This window comes from Corvus hawaiiensis, chromosome 3, assembly GCF_020740725.1.
Source record: "Corvus hawaiiensis isolate bCorHaw1 chromosome 3, bCorHaw1.pri.cur, whole genome shotgun sequence".
NCBI classification, from domain to species: domain Eukaryota; kingdom Metazoa; phylum Chordata; class Aves; order Passeriformes; family Corvidae; genus Corvus; species Corvus hawaiiensis.
This window is the reverse complement of record NC_063215.1, coordinates 97,241,510-97,258,746: the sequence shown is the minus strand read 5'-3', so window position 1 is coordinate 97,258,746 and position 17,237 is coordinate 97,241,510. Positions and strand designations below refer to the sequence as shown.

Here is a 17,237-nt window from a genome sequence, read left to right as displayed (position 1 = left end):
CAATTTGCAGTTATCTACTATTAAAGAACCAGTACCTATTCACTCCTCTGGGGCAAACCTGAAACATTGAAGAGATACAGGTCCCCCTTCCTCTTGATTGTCTGAACTCACTAGTTTCTGAAAGCTACAGAAAAACAAGGTAAAATGAATATACCAAATAAATTCCTCTTCTTCTTTTGCCCTAGATTTGGCAGTTTTCACGCCGCACCAGTTCCTGCTCACTGCGTGCACGCTTGCTGGCTGTACAAACAGCTCCCAGGTCACCTTGTTTACAGCACAGCTGCCACCAGCTCACGTAGATGCCCCGCTCCTGACGGTTTTGGATTCTAGAACAATACATGTACAGTAAGTAAGGATTTCTTCTTTCCTGACAACACAATAGTGCATCAGTTTATTCAAGAATTCCAGTGAGTTCAATCAGGGGAAGGGTTTGTGACATAAAATTAAATTTATTATGATTAAATGCATAGAAGTGATTAGTTTAGTGGTTCTGTGAACCTTCTGATTATCACTTGCCAACTTAATTTCCATTTTGTCTTTACGCAATCAGTATAACCTACATATGGGCATAGCCTCTGCAAACTTCAGTGCAGAAAATGTTCTGGTGATATGCCCCTTTTGTAGCCCCTGCTTTGTGTGTAATCATTTATCTATTGAGTACAAATACTGCATTAGAGGTATGGCTTAGATTTATTTTTATGATTGCACAACTGCATTTTTCAGATTCTCAAAATAAACCCCATGAAGTCCCCTAAACAAAGCCTTACATTTTTCAGCGTGGTCTGAATCTTTATTTGTTCTGGTCTTCATCATATTTTGCTTTTATTTGCAGATGGAAAGAGCCAGTAGAAGTAAATGGAATCCTAGATCGCTATATAATTTATATGGCCACCAATGAGCAGAATTTTACCAAGTGGAATGTAATCTATAACAGCACAGAACTTTTTCTGGATTTTACTATTCCACAGCTTTTCCCGGGTACTGAATACCTCATAAAACTAGCTGTAAGTTTTAAAGATGTGTAGTAGAGGTGTAAAATGGTGAAAATTATTCTGACTTTGTTAGCATCTTAATATTTAGCGGTTCCTGTGTCCACTTTGTTTAGCCTCTTCTTTCTGAAGCTAAGGTGAATGAGCCACCCTGAACAAAAACCCTGTTTTTGTTTCAAAACAGACTCACAAAAATGTGTATGTCATTTAAATACATGTTTTCTTCAAGGATAAGTTGGGTAACTAATAAAGAGTTGAGCAGAAATACATGACATGCTTTAAAAATGTCTCCTTGGACCCAACTTACAAGAAAACATTGAATGTATTTAAAACTGTTAAACTTTCATATTTTGTACCATGGCAATTTGTTCTTTCATCTTAAAATCTGTATGTAGAAGGAAATAGCAAATTCAAAACATTTTAAGACATTTGTGTTTTCATTGCATTTCTTTATTACTGGTTTTATTTTGTGATGAAATAGAACAGCTTCAGCTCACTAAAAACCCTGAAAATATGTGAATAAAAGCAGGGGATTGTCCCTTGTTTTAAGCACACAGTTCATTTTATAACAATACCTATATAAGAATATTTGCTTTGATAAATGCCATAGAAAAATATTCTGCTCTTGATTATGAATAAATTTACATTTATGTAGACTGGGTATGCATTCATTTTTCCTTAACATGCTCTTGAATGTTCTAAATATTATACCACAAAAAATAAACTACCTTCAGGTAATGATAAGGATCTGACTTGAACCTGAAAAAAACAAGGATATTCAGTCTAATTAAAGCTTAGATTCATGTTGAAATTAATTCATTTGTGCCTAGATATTTCAGCATAGTAAATTGCATAGCATATATAATAGCACCATGTCCAAAACTAAGACACGACTTCAACAAGCATTTTATGCCTTTCTTTTTTATTTATTCTTTACAAAAGAATTTGTGCTGTCCTTCACTGTGCCACAGCTCTTCTCTGCTCCTGCCGCACTCCTGTGCATGGTGGCACAAGGAGAGAGGATCAGGGAAGAATTAACAGCTACAATCTGGGGAGCAACTGGGACTGCTTCTTTTGGTGGCTCTGCCTTGGGATATGGGAGGAAGTGTTGTGTGGATGTTGGTTTTGCTTCGTCAGTATGCACAGATTTCCTAAAAGTTACCGAATAAATTTTTAGGAACCTTTTGCTCTTTATATTTAATTTCTCATTTCTTTTTAATTTTTTATCCCCCGCTTAATATTTGCATTTAATCAGAAAGTAGGAAACTGTAACTTCTTCTGGTGATAAAGATAACCAGATTTACCTGGATAAAATGCAGCGGTCTGTGATAGGTGGGTTAGAAGATCTAAATGTCCTTGCAGCTTTGAAAATGACAAGTCTGAAAGTGCATGAAAAGCCCAATATTTTTGAGGTGTGATAGCTTTCTTATAACTTTTGGATCCATTGTACTTGTTATACTGGTTTGAGATGAATGCAATAGTACAGATTTACAAGTTAAGAAGATTAAACATGGCCAAATGTTACTTTTATACTTTAGGAAAAGAAAAAAACCCCAAACACAAAAAACCCAACAAAAACCAAATTCACAAAAAATTCAAATCAAGCATACACCTGGAAAAAAATGAAATATTTAGTGTTTCATATAAATTTAACTGAATTTCAATAAAACTTTTTTAGCATAGAAGAACCCCAAACAAATGTCAACAGTGGATAATTAAATTATTCCCTTTTATTTTTTTTTGTTAGAATGAAATATTCTATCAGCTAGAAACTTTTATTTTCATTGTCTCACAGCTACTATTAATTTTGATTTATATCCATTCAAAAACTGGTTTCAGTTTATGTGGGAAATGGAGTTATCAAAAATTGCAGCTTGAACACAAATCAGGAGCCTCAGCAGCAGAACTTTCAGCACCTCAGATGCTGCTGGCTTTAACTTTTGCATGAGAGGTTAATGTAACTATAGTGAATAGAGTTAAGAAAATATTTATCTTTGCATGCTGTTACCAATTTTCAGAATTGATTACTGCCATTTTATATGCAGAAATTGTATTCATAAATGAATATAACAGGTTTTGTAAGCAAATCTAATGCTTTTTTCCAAAAGTCAGCCATGAAGACGAAAGGTCATGTCTCTGTGGATTAGTGCAAAGGAACTTGGTTTTGTTCTGTTTCATGCTCTAAGCTGGGTGAGTGTGAACCATGCCAGTCTGAAAGCAAATGGAAAGCTGAAAGGCTGCCTTTAGTAGCCAGGGTGTCACTCTTACTTGTATGACTGAAGTGCTTCTGTGATTGAGCTATTCAGACAGTATCTCCTCAGGACCCTGCAGTGTGGGTAAGCTGGCTTAGGTCCTGGCTGGAGCATTGCTATGTGGTGTCATCTGATGTGGTTCGTATCTGTCCTTTGGCTGTCCAGTTCCTTTGGTATTTTTGCAAATTTTACCTGAAATCTGTTTCTCAGAGTGACAAAAGTGGAACTCAGTCTGGGTGTAGGTTTTCATGGCTTTGAGCATCACTGGATGGGATTGCCAGATGTCCAGTCCATTTGGATACACGGATCTAAAATCCCACTGCATAAAATGCAGCTGAGCTCTCTTTTACTCATATTCATTAGAGATCCAGAAAATTCATGTCCCAGCAAATTTCAGAGATACAAAATTTGAGCTGCATGATATTCAAGAAATAAATGAATGGAAAGGCTGCTGTTACCAAGCCCTTAAATGAAAAAGCCCTCCACTGCTGAAGTAGGCCTGGTGGAAGTTAATTAGTGACTCAGTAAGAAATAAAGGCGAAAGAGGCCTTCCAGAGCTGGTCTTTTTGGCTCCTTCATAAAGCCAGTGGAAGTGGAATCATTCAAAGTTTACTCTGCTTCTACTGGAAGGATAATTTTCTTAAATATAGTACTTACCAAAATGCTAATAGTTACCTGAGCATTCATCTAAACTGACACCATTTTTTGATTTTGGGGGTTTTTTTGTAAACATTATCATGTTTAGAGTAAATGCCATTTTCTGGATGTTCCCAAAACTGAGGTTGCATTCTTTCATCTTTGCTTGGTAGTTCAGACTGAACATGGAGTCATTCCTTAGTTGTATTGGGAATGTCATTTCCAGTGATATCAAAACAATCTTTATGTATAAAAGAGCCTCTCATTTACAAACAATACTTATTTTTACCCTTGGGGTCAGTATTCACTTTTGGAGGGCATAGGAAATATGTTTGACTGCTCTCTGATTTGAAAAACAGTGGGAAACGGTAAATTAAAGCTAATCCTTTAAAAAAATATATATAATAGATTGGGAGAAACATTTTATTCCTGAAGATCTGGAGAGCAAGGTTATTTATGCTTTTTGTGCTGATGATTCACTTGTCCACTTTAGGACATGGACAAATCAGAAAAACACAGATGATCCTGTAAGTTTCATGTAAGTGTATGTCTAAATGTGAATGTTGAATTCAGACGTATTATTTCATATCCCAAGCAAAATACAAAAATTGCATGGTTGACATTTTGTTCTCTGGCAACTGAAATACAAATTATTTTACTTTATTTTCCATAAACATGTAATCATAACTAATACATACTGGTTTATGATAGGGTGGTTTTTCACTATTATAATTGCACGTGCTCTCGGTGCTGTTGGGAATTGCTGAGGAATATTTTAGCTATAGTATGCCTAAAAACTAAGTATTATGAGTTATTATACATCCTCTTGTTATTCAAGAAAAGAGGTAAACAAGTCTATGCTATGATAAGTGTCTTACCTGAGAATCACAGGCTTACTAGGTTTAGGTATGGAAGAATAATGAAACTTAGGCAAAAAAATAATTGCTAAAATTATTGGTACTACACTGAAACATGTTTATTTGTTCTGATTAATATTTTAAGGCTTGCACTGGAGGTGGGTGTTCAGTAAGTGAAGCAAGTGCAGCTATAACAGATGAGAGTACACCAGAAGGGGTTCCTGCTCCAAAAGCCCAGTCATATGCATCTGACTCCTTTAACATCTCATGGACTAAGCCTGAGTATCCGAATGGTAAGTGAACTCTTTTAGCCTCAAGTTAAAAAGATGATTAGTAAAGGTAAATTAATATTCTAAATGGCAGCTTATATGTGGTGCTTAATTTTTAATGATCATTTTAGCACATAAAATACCTGAGATAGTATCATTGTCTGCAGCAGGGAGATTGTGGTTTTCAGCCCATCGTGCGGTTTCAGTGGCTCAAAAGTGCTCCCTTTTGATAGTTCTTGTGTACTGCATCTCATTGTTCAATGTTTTCCAGGACAACTGAGCTGAGGAATAGGCATTCTTGGAGAATATCAGTCTAGCATGTTAATTTCACCCTCCAATAAAACATTCATTTCTTTTACATTAATTGATATGTAATAATAATTAGATTTGTGTTCTGCATACTCATCATAAAGTTCTACATTTCTATGGCTGTGAAAATTAAACAATATACTTTCTTTTGTTCAGAAATTTTTTCCATTATGAAATATCCATGAGTAAAACTTTGAGACAGATTTTACTTTTCTAGTGGGATTGCACAGTATCATTTACCTTGGAATTCACTCTGATTTTATTATCATGCATGTAGCAGTTTAAATCACTGCAGAGGATGCTATGTAGGAATAACTAAATTTGATGTATCAGACATGTTTTTCTTCATTGGCTCATGGTATTGATATATTTCAATATATAAGATATAATTATTTCTCCCAGTGGTTTCACATTAATTTCATTTGGTCCTGAAAGATTTTTCTCACTTTCAGTTGTGATAAAGCACATTGTACTTGTTCAACTTCACTAAAGACATTTTAAATGATTCCCCCAAAAGTGGTGATTGTATTGGGTAAGGTCTTACATTAAATTTAGAAAGAAGTAAGAATATGTCACTTGTTAAATAATGTATTTGGTAATTTATGGTTCTTTGTATGGAAGTCATTGTGGAAGATTTTGCTTCCTAGCCCCGTAGAAACTCTCTAACCCTGTTTCTAAAATCTCATCAGATTATGTGGCAAAGGGGAGGAGGCAGGAGAAAAGGAAAGGGTAAGGGATGGGAGGGGAGGAAATGTGGAGGAAGGTCGTATATCTGGCTTAGTGCTAAAGTCTGACTAATATTCACTGAAATAGGCATTTTTTTATAGTTAGTCTCAGGACCTGATCCTGTTATCTTTGCATTGTGGAAAAAAATCCAAACAGTTTAGAGAGTGGCTTAACTAATCAAATAAATGTGAACATATACGTGTGTGTGTGTGTGTATATATATATATATATATATATGTGCATATCAACAGCACAGGATAAAGACCTAGAGTTTAATAAATAAATTTCCACAAGCTTCCTTTAAAACAACTAAAAGTTGGGATGCATGACTAAATTTGGGTGTTGTATCTTGTTACTACAGCATTTACTATGTACAGCTTGGCTCTCCATTTTAATACAATAAACAGCTTGCTAGGAAACCACTGAGGGTGTTGGGGCACCCTCAGCAAGTTTGCAGATGTAACCAAATTGGATGGGATTGCTGATCTGCTGGAGGGCAGGAAGGCTCTGCAGAGGGATCTGGACAGGCTGGATCAGTGGGCCAAGGCCAATTTTAGGAGGTTAAGCAAGGCCAAGTGCTGGGTCCTGCACTTGGGTCACACCAACCCCAGGCAGCAACACAGGTTGGGGGCAGAGTGGCTGGAAAAGGGCCCAGTGGAAAAGGACCTGGGAGTGCTGGTCACCAGTGGCTGAACTGAATTGAGCCGGTGTGTGCCCAGGGGGCCAAGAAGGCCAGTGGCATCCTGGCCTGTATCAGCAATAATGTGGCCAGCAGGACCAGGGCAGGGATTATCCCTCTGTACTGGGCACTGGTGAGGCCACCCCTTGAATCCTGTGTCCAGTTCTGGGCCCCTCACTGCAAGAAAGGCATTGAGGGGCTGGAGCGAGTCTGGAGAAGGGCAGCAGAGCTGGGGAAAGGTCTGGAGCACAAGTCTGATGAGGAGCAGCTGAGGGAGCTGGGGGTGTTTAGCCTGGAGAAAAGGAGGCTCAGGGGAGACCTTATCACTCTCTAAAACCTCCTGAAAGGAGGGTGCAGCCAGGTCAGCGTCGGTCTCTTCTCCAAGGTAACAAGCAGTAGGACAAGAGGAAATGGTCTCAAGTTGTGCCAGGGAAGTTTAGATTGTGTATAAGGAAAAAAATTCTTCATGGAAAGGGTTCCCAAGGATTGGAACAGGCTGCCCAGGAAAGTAGTTGAGTCACCATCCCTAAAGGTATTTAGAAGATGCATAGATGTGGCACTTTGGGGCATGGTTTAGTGGTGGATTTAGCAGTGCTGGGTTAACAGTTGGGCTCAATGACCTTCAAGGTCCTTTCCAACCTAAATTATTCTATGATTTACCTAATAACATGTTTTCTCATTGTCCAATTTTCTATTTCCATCCTTTCCCCATTTCCTTGAAAAGAATTTTAAAAACCCCCAACAGCAAATAAACTCTAAAACTTTTGACTGAGCAAGTGCTCAATCAGGAAGGTTTGCATTGTTCAGTGACTTTGTTTTGCTCTTTCTCAACACATCTTTTGGGCTGCCTCGTGGCCACGTCTTTTATAGTCACTCTCTGTGTCATTGTTTTAAAACTGTGTAAGAGGCTGAAAAATATTATAGTTGAGAAGACTAAAATTTGAAAAAGACTAGCAGAAGGTACTTAGGTCCGTCCCCTAAAATTTTCTTACTTCAGCATTCTACTGGTGCATTCTTGATTTTTCTGTTTTGTTTTTTTCTTTCTTTCAAAAACACAGAAACTATTTTCTGCTTTGAACTGAATTGATTCAAACTTGGTGTGTTTCAGGCTGCTAGGCATAAGTAGCGCTTTTCAAAAATACTGAGCTTGGCTTTGTTTCAGGTGGAAACGTCAGAATTGCAAAGATTTGCATATCATAGATTGTCATCTCCTTATTAGATCTCTGGGGCCATTCCTTTCTCTCCTGCCTCCTTTCGTCTGCTACTGCATGACAGATGCTACTGTTTATTTCCATGGGCTGAGGAGGCTTATCAGCTTCTAATGGGTGTGTGGGCTGGCTGGGGCTTGGACAGCACAGCCTTTGCTACGCTCTCGTGGTATATATGGGGTCCAGCTGCTTGCTGTGAATTGCAAAAAAAGTTAAGGAGATTTAATATGCTACCCTTGAGGCCAAAGGTGGCAAACAGGATTAAAGGCTGCATGGCTTCTTCATAAAGATGGCATAGTGAGGGGAAACAGGCTTTGAGGTACAGGAACATCTGAGCTCACGTTATCCAGATGTGGGTATTGAACTTTGGGGGTACAGTTTTTTGTTAAATTTAAGGCCTATTTACATTATTTTGAAGAAAAAAATTATTTCATAGAAAAATGGGAAATTATGCACCTAATTCTTTGTTGAAAGTTGCTTCAGAAATACCATTTATATACCAAGTAAAAACCAGACTTTTGGAAGATGGCATGTTGAATATATCTGAAATAGGGACGTTTTATTTTGTCTTATTTTCAATCCAACAATAAAATGGTTGATGGGGCATGGCCCAGATTCTGCCACTCTACACATGTGTAGGTAGAGAGTAGATAGTAGAAGTAAGATTGGCTATTTAGATGAGGGCAATGTATGGAGAGGCTTGTGAAATCATGTGCCATCAGATATTCTGTTTTGACCTTTCATTATTCTAGTGGCCTAAATAAATAATGACCTCTTCTTCAGAGCACTTCCATTATAATCCTGCCATATAGTTTGAAATCTGCTCTTTTAAAATCCTTGAAAATTTGCCAGTGAAAATTTTCCTTAGATGGTCAATTCTCAAAAACATCACTTTGTGTGCACATCATAGATAAAACCTAGTCTAAATCTAAGCTGTATATTCCAAGGCCAGTGGAATTTTTATGGGAAATATCAGATATAGTAAAAACTAATTTATAAAATTATTCAGCGAACTAAGCCAGTACTTGTTCCTGCAAATCCTTGTGCTTATGAGAGATGACTGGTGTTTGTAGTCAGTGAAATTGATGTAGGTAAAAGTAGGTTTGCTTAAGATTTGACCTCTAGATTGCACCTTATGAGTAAAGTCCTTGTAGTACTTTGGATTCAAAACCTCTTTAGTGTCTTGAATATCATTGACACATTATACGGCCTCACCCAGAGAGGGGAAAGGAGGAAGGAAAAGAAAGACTGGATAGCTTTCTTCAGTTTAAGTTTAATTTGCAGTCTTGGATTTCTTTTCAAAAGTGAAACATAATTGTACTATAGACAATAGAGATTTTGGCTTCAGTGCAATCAAGATTTGACCTAGCTGCCTAGACTTCATAATTATGAAGAAACTGCATCTTTTCATGGTGACCACATGTTGCTCAGGAAGCCTTGTAAATCACAAAAATGTCCTATAGTCTTAAATATTTTATGCATGGTAAACTTCAGTAATATCTAGAAAGTCTCAAGAAGTTTGTTAACTTTGGGCCAACTTTGAACTTTTTCTCTATATGCTTTGGAAACCTATACTGGTGAAATAGGGAGGCAAAGTTATTTATCCATGGTCAAAAATAACTATTGCCTAATTTAGAAAAATGGCTTCACATCTCAAAAATGGACTATTAGTCCTTTTCTTCTGAAATGTACTTTTTTTCTTTCTTTTCATACTGTAGTTTTCTCCATCAGTGTCCTACAAGGCAAAGGCAGAAGTAAAATGAAGTAAAATGGATCAGGTTTTTAGAGACGGTTGTTCTCTGACAGTAGTGGGAGAACTAACAAAAGCTCAGTGTTGAGGAGCAAGCTGCTCCTCAAGTGTAGATGCAGCACAGTGCTATGGCTTTAGGCACTCTTTAAAACATTGATGCCAAATGACCTCATTATGATTCATGCTGTTACCATAAGTATGAAAGGAATTAATGATGATTTGTCAGGCACTGATCTGTGCTCTCTGGTGACCAGTGACCGGACCCAAGGGAATGGCATAAAGCTGTCTCAGGGGAGGTTTAGGTTGGATACCAGGAAAAAGTTCCTCACCCGGAGGATGTTCAGACACAGGAACAGGCTTCCCAGAGAAGTGGTCACAGCACCAGCCTGAGAGAGTTCAAGAAGTGTTTGGATGATGCTGTCAGGCGCGTGGTTTGATTTTTGGGGTTGTCCTGTGCAGGGCCAGGGGCTGGACTTGGATGATCCTCGTAGGTCCCTTCCAGCACAAGTAATTCTATGATTCTATTCTATGATACTTTAAAGGGGTTAGTGCTACAGGTATAGTAGGTGCTTAGAGTATCCCAGTGTTTGGCATTTTTCCCCTGTAAAACATATCCTTATTGCCAGCATTCACACTTTTCCTCTGAGAGAAATAAAATATTTTAAAGTATATACCCATATATATATATAATTTGTTTATTTAATGTAGGAAAAATATCAACCATTTATGTTACTGCTTCACAAGCAACTAGACACAGAACCAAAAGGGATTTTTGCTTTAGGAAGCCTGTCAAATATGGTAAGATTGATAGTGTGAGATTTTCCAGGACCTCCTCCTGCACACATCTCTGCTGTCTGATTTGAGTTTAGCTTCTCACTTTTCTAGAAGAGAAAAGATTTGAGGAGTGTGTGAATCACTTCACCATACTCAACTCTGCATTGGTTTAGCTTATAAATCTGCTGAAGTAGAACTCTTCGAAGCTCAGCTGAAGCAGTTGGGTGTACACTTTAATTTACAAAGCAGTTCTCCATTTAGTATAGGGGAAATTTTTTTTTCAATTTCAAACTGAATCTTCCTAGTTTCAAAAAATTAAGTTTTAAGGAAGGAATGCTGAACTGAGCTATATTTTTACAATAGAAGTTATTTTCTGTAATGGAAAGATTAGAAGGCATTCTCTGAACAAAAATCACTTCAAATTAATCCTATAACTTTGTGTTTACTTGCCTTAAGATTTCTCATTGAAATAACTTTTAAGAAGGGATAATATTTAGAAGTGAGAGAGATGGAGGAATAGCCCTGAGAAAAAGTGCTCCTTTGCAAGCTCAATTTCCAAAGTCTAAGCAAATCTGTAAAATGAAGTTCATTAAATTCAAAACTCTGTACAGGATTTGTTATCCTACCATGCACCTTTGGAAGAGCAAAGTTTTAGAATTCCTTATAAACGAGATAAGCAATCACTTGCAATTTTTTAGTTAGTATTAGCCAGTTATACAAGAAGGACCATTCTTTCCTCTGTCTGAAAATCTTGCTAATGTTTGAGTTCTCAAATATCTTTTCTTTCAGTAGATTGAATAGGCAAGGAGTAGTTTACTTCAGGAATTTTTCTACAGCATATTGAGAAGGAAATAGTAATCATTACTATATTGTGGTTTCATTCAGAAAAGTGGGTAAAATTTTCCAACGACTCCACTCCTACCCCAAATTAATGAAGTATGTATTTTATTGGCAAAATGCCAAAACTCTGATTTAGTTATCATAAAGAATGAGTATCAAAAAGGTGTTTTGTGGGACAAAATTACTTGTTACTGATTTATTGCAGTTACAGCACTGCCCTGGGTTGTCCTTCCACATTTCAAATATATTGGAGATTTTGTTTCTAGGTCTAAAGCTGTTAAGATGTGAGATGGTTCTTCATGTCTTGTTTGAAAAGCCATATGCAGAGTAGGCTGTGAAACAGAATTGCCTCAGTTTTCCTCGTTCCAAGGTGATGTTGGCTGCCATTCAAAAACAAGTTTGTTAAGGGGTAGTCTTTGGAACAGTGTAATTGTTTTAAGAGATGCAGTCCACTTGTGAGATTTTCAACAGTTAGAGATGGAAGAGTGTGGTTTTTTTGAGTTTTGCATGCTCAGTCATGCTAAACAGTATCTGCTCAACTGTAAACAGTTTGAAATACTATTACTTGTACTACTACTACTGCCTGGGTGTCTGTAGCATTAGTGTTCTTCTAAACTCTGTAGCTTTTAGATATTGAGTGCTCTCACATTGTTTTATAGGTATGATTACTAGCTATGGATTGTACATGGATGGTGTTCTGCTGCAAAATTCATCACAGCTAAGTTGTTATGCTTATGGGCTTGCTCCTTGGAGTCTGCATTCCTTCAGAGTCCAGGCATGTACTGCAAAAGGTTGTGCTTTGGGTCCACTGGTGAGTACCTTAATTTACATTCTGGGAGTCTAATAAATGTCAGATGACAGTGAATATCAGAGTAAATGGTGATGATTCACTCTGGGCAGTACTAACCCATCTGGCAAAATGTGACATTTAAAAAAAAACCTGTTTAAGAGCTGTTAAAGATTCAATAGGTCATTGTTAGGCAGCATTCCAAAGTAGAACATAGGTACAGTGAAGAAAGGCAAAAACAGAGGCTGAAACACACATTATTGAAATTAAATGGAGTTAATATGTTTGAAAGGTGCAGGTGTGCTTTAACCAGATTTATAAGGATGTATATAAAGAAAGAGTTACTGTTCCAGTAATGGACAAATTTCTAGCTGCTGGACTGAAAGGACTAAAGTTAATTTGAGAAATGCAGAAGCCAGAAGTGGCAACAGGAGCAAGGAAAATACGATAATTCATAAATCTTTTGAATGCAAGTATGTGAACAAAATATTATACTGGACAGATTTTAACAGTCTTGTATAACACCCCATTTTTTCAGCATTTGAGAATACAAGAATATTAAATTTGACATGTGAAAAGCAGACCTTCAGAGACTTTTTTATTTTGTTAAAGGTTTTTAGACATACAGCTGAACTGATAAATCTAGTATGATTTCATAGTACTGTAGCTGATGAATAACTAGAATCATATCTGCTATGCTTGGTTTTGTTTTCAAGCATAACTGAAAAAGAAGCCTGCGTTTGTTCTGGGATTTAACATTTTATTTAATTCAGCTTTATTTGTAGACTTTTAAAATGGGTTTAAAGGAAGCAAAAAGAGAAAGATTTGGGAGGTTTTTTTGTTATTCTTTCTATTTTTTCCATCGCAATGTATTTTGTATCAGGAAAGAACTTCCAGGTTTTATTTTTATGATATAATTTGTTAGTCACATTTGCAGTATTATTTCCAAGATTGCTTTCATTCAAATGCCAGTAACATTGTCTATCTGCAGAAGACAACTAGACTTTATAACCATTAAACATTTTATAGCTTGCTCTACTTTGAAGAATATTTACTCTTAAAAGCTTGAATGGCTTTTTGCCAGTTTTTCTTGTACATTTTTTACAGCTTCACATATACCCCAAAAGCAAACCTTGTTTTAAGGTACTTGATGTGCAATAACCTAATCCATTCTGTTGGTGGTGATGTTTAAGACAAGTGCTTACCAAACTTTGCATACAGATGAAACGTGTATGTTTTCAGTACTACTGGCCTATCAAATAGGCATCAAAAGGATAGAACAGAGCACCAGTAGTTAGGGTTTAAAAAAATATTTTTAGTAGTCTTTTTTTCACATTTCCACTGAACTACAGACTGATAACTTGGCTTTTGGAACAATTCAAAGGGGTTGCTGTAGCTGATACTCATCTGCGTCCCATGATCAGTACACAAACTGTTTTCCAAAGTCAGTGATCCATCTCTAATCAGAGAAATTGAAGTACATCTTGATTTAGGCTCACCTAAGTGCTGCCAGGAAGTTAAAGCACTGGATCTTTATTTGATTTTTTAAAAAAGATTTTCGTATCAATTACAGAGTAACTCCAACACTTAAAAAAAGAAAATTAAAAAAAAGAAACCTAATGTTTTGCCTCTGCTCTAAATAGTATGGGAAACATCTCCCAGCAGTAAACTGATATGCTTCCAGCTATTTTTGTTGCTGCTCTTGTACTTAATGTGCCCTAATCGATTAAGGAACATCATGTGACATTCCCCTAAATATGGAATTTGTCCAGCTTATGTTCCTGAAGGTGGCTCTGAAGATCTTAATTAGTTATGAGAGCATTAGCTGTTTTTCTATTTCAAAATTTTGTTTTTAATTTGGCTTAGGTAGTTTTTATTTGACCTTCTTTTTTTCTGTGACTGTGATTTATTTTCAAGTGAGATGGAAATTGCTAACATGTAAATTAAGAAAAGCTGTATTTTAGATCTCTGCCTATTAGATGCCAGATACTGCTTTTGTCTGTCCTAATCGTTTGGGTGTTTTGTTTCTAAAGAGGGAAAAAAATGGATTATTAAGGACTAGTGTAACTTCTGATAGATTCTTTAGAGAACTTCAGGAGAACTAAAATTATGCTAGTCTTGAAATGTGTTAGCTCCTGTAAATGTCATATAAATAAACAGAAGTGTTCAACGCTGAATATTTCTCACCTCAACCCACTGCTATTAAACTTAAATTTCCGGTTTTAGTTAAATGTATGCTAGTACTTTTCCCAACATTATTATGCCTATCCTATGATTTGGTGTCAGTTTTATTATAGCAGAGTCTTTGTTATTTAAGTTATTAATAAACACATCTGAAAGTATCACAGAACTGTGTAAAAAGTAATATTCAGAAAAATAAGTATGAAGAAGGTTTTCTGTGCCATATGTTTTTATAGCACATAATAAAGAAAAAGCTAAAGACATAATACAGCTGTTGCAACTGCTTAGGACGTGATACAGTTTGCTACAAATTTATATTATTTAAAGATTTTTTGAATCCTCTTCAGTAGAAAAACATAATTGTTACTAATTTTTCGCATTTCTGATGTTTCTGATTGGAGTACCTGCATTTAGCAGCACTTTACTGGAAATTATTTTGTTTAGAAAGCACAGCTTAGTCTAATCCTTACATAAGGATGTTTTTGACTGAAATACCCAAATAATCAATGTGGCACTGATCCAATAAATCTATGAAGTATTTGTTTATCTTTCAGCACTTACTTTATCCTGTTGACTTCACTGCAACTTAAGGCTTATTTTAAATATAAAAGAGTCTAGAAATATAGCAGCACATGTGGAGGTATTGATGCACATCGACGATGTAGTCTGCCACGTGTAAACAATAAGCTTTCCAATCTTTACATGCTAAAAAGTACAGCATTCATGTTTCAAGGACAGAGAAAATATGTTTGGTTATTTAGATGACAGAGCAGGTGTGGCAGATTAAAAATAGCATTTATTAGCACTCCCATGAACCTGCAGCTGAGAGGCACTTACAAAGGTGTGAAACCATCTTATATCTTAGAAAACACCAAATAAATAATGTATGAGAAACAAACTTGTTGCCATAAATAACATAATAGCAAAATTTGTTCCATAGCACTGAATGTTGACTACAAGTTATGAAATTTCAATACTAAATTTCTAGAATATTGAATAGGTATTTATTTACTTATATCACAAATATTTCATGTTCAGTACATTATCCAGCTCTTTCACATTTTATTTTCTCTTAAAGATTTACTTTTTATTGCAACTTAATTTTATTAGGTGAATGTAGAAGTTAATTCAGGGAGCAGAAAATATTCCACAAAGGATTTTTTTCTATCAAATATCTGTAATAATTTACTACAGTGTTTAAATGCATGGTCCTCGCAGTTGCTTTTTAAATGTAGAAAGAGAAAGTCACATGGTCTGCTATTGCTGTTTCCTTTCCTTACACTGAGATCATACATCCACATGAGGTGCAATGGTGTTTTCAAAAAAATACTCTCTCATTCTTTTCCAGTATTTATTTCCTGTTCCTTACAGGAGTCTCTAAAATAGGTTAGTTGCTGGACAGCTTCAAACAAATGTAGATGAAGGGAGAGCAACATGGTTAAAAATTGGGACACTGACAATGTTAGTTACTTTTTTTTTGATTGATAAATACCTTTTCTTTAAACTTTGCATCTCTCATTCCTTCTCTGTGACTATGGCACCAAACTTCCATCTCCTGTTGCATTTACAGGTAGAAGCTCGGACCATGGAAGCTCCCCCTGAGGGAATGGTTGATGTATTTACTACTGTTGGTGGGTCCAAAGAAGTTCAACTAAAATGGCTTGCCCCAAATAAACCTAACGGAAAACTGACCTACACAGTCCTTGTCTCTGGTCTCTTCTATGCTGATCAAGGTATAATTTTCCCTTTATAATAAGTGTAATGATAACTTTGATACTCCATTTATTTTAAAAAAAAATCCTTTAGCACTAAATTTTTTCTACTTTTGTTTTTTTCTCCCCATGCCGTTGATTGTTTTAGCATTATCAATTTTATTCTTAAGAACTGCTGGTTTGATTTATGGTGCTTTACATTTGTATAAACACATAAATTGGCAAATAAAGATAAGCTCACTGCACTCATTTAGTCTCTAGATATACGCACGGTGTCTTATCTTGCCACCTTCACTCAGATAAGGAAGCTATACTCACAAAATTTCAGTTGGTTTGCTTATATAGGCCACTCATGAGAGCTGTTCATAATATGGTTGATCATGGGTATAATTTGAAGAAGAAAGGGAAAGAAACCCAACTCTTTATTTCTATATCATAAAAAGACTCAACATGTGATAAAAAAACCTGACAAGTAAGAGTTCTTTATTAAGCCGTACTGTATTGCAGGTTGCTCTTTGGCTTCCACTGGTTTATGTTGTGGGTTGTTTCTTTTTTTTTTTATGTCTTTTAAACTTCAACATAGCAATATTGTCTTGGGTTAAAATGTTGCTAAATCAGAGCAGGCAGAGTTAGCTATGTCACGCCTGTGTAAAAGGCTAAGGCACTAAAGAAGGTAAATGGACATTTTTTCCAAATGTATTACAAAATGTGCGTATTTTTTAGTTGAAAGTAGAATGCCATGTCCTCTAATTATATAAATGTAAAATACTTGGGCAGTGAATAAAAATGAATGTTCACAAAATGAGTATGAGCATTTAATATGTCAATTTGAGCTATTAAGTGTGCTCTAAGGTATAATAAATAATAAAATATTGTACACAAGTAATGTTTATGAATTATACCTAACAATGTTGTCATTAATTTTTAGTGCACTTTAAACAGCATGATTGACATTGGGCAACTATAAAAATGTTTTCTAATGAGTATAATATGAAATTGTGGTTGAAAATAATGTTTGGATGACATTTAATCCTTCTATGTACTCTACGCAAATTTAATCAGTATTGTAAAGGCAGTAACAGATAGAGAATCTAATCACTGATGACTTCGTAACTCACCTCTTCTTTTCTGCTCAGAATGAGACCTATTTGTTGCTTCCAGTATTGGTGCTGAAGAGAACATAGCTGCTGTAATTGCTGTCCTCTGTGAAGTAGTTTATAAATGAACTTGTTTGTGCACTCTTTGGAGAAACACGTTCACTGAGGAGG

The 17,237-nt window shown here is 36.0% G+C and overlaps 1 protein-coding gene across 3 annotated transcripts in view; it reads left to right on the top strand.

Moving 5' to 3' along the window:
* USH2A (usherin) overlaps positions 1-17,237 on the top strand; it is a 388,094-nt gene that overhangs the window by 188,862 nt on the left and 181,995 nt on the right. For all 3 annotated transcript variants that reach the window (XM_048298182.1, XM_048298180.1, XM_048298181.1), the window contains exons 33-37: positions 186-345; positions 833-1,004; positions 4,880-5,027; positions 11,949-12,100; positions 15,828-15,990. In XM_048298182.1, coding sequence (XP_048154139.1) covers positions 186-345; positions 833-1,004; positions 4,880-5,027; positions 11,949-12,100; positions 15,828-15,990 — 795 coding nt within the window. The remainder of the gene's footprint in view (positions 1-185; positions 346-832; positions 1,005-4,879; positions 5,028-11,948; positions 12,101-15,827; positions 15,991-17,237) is intronic.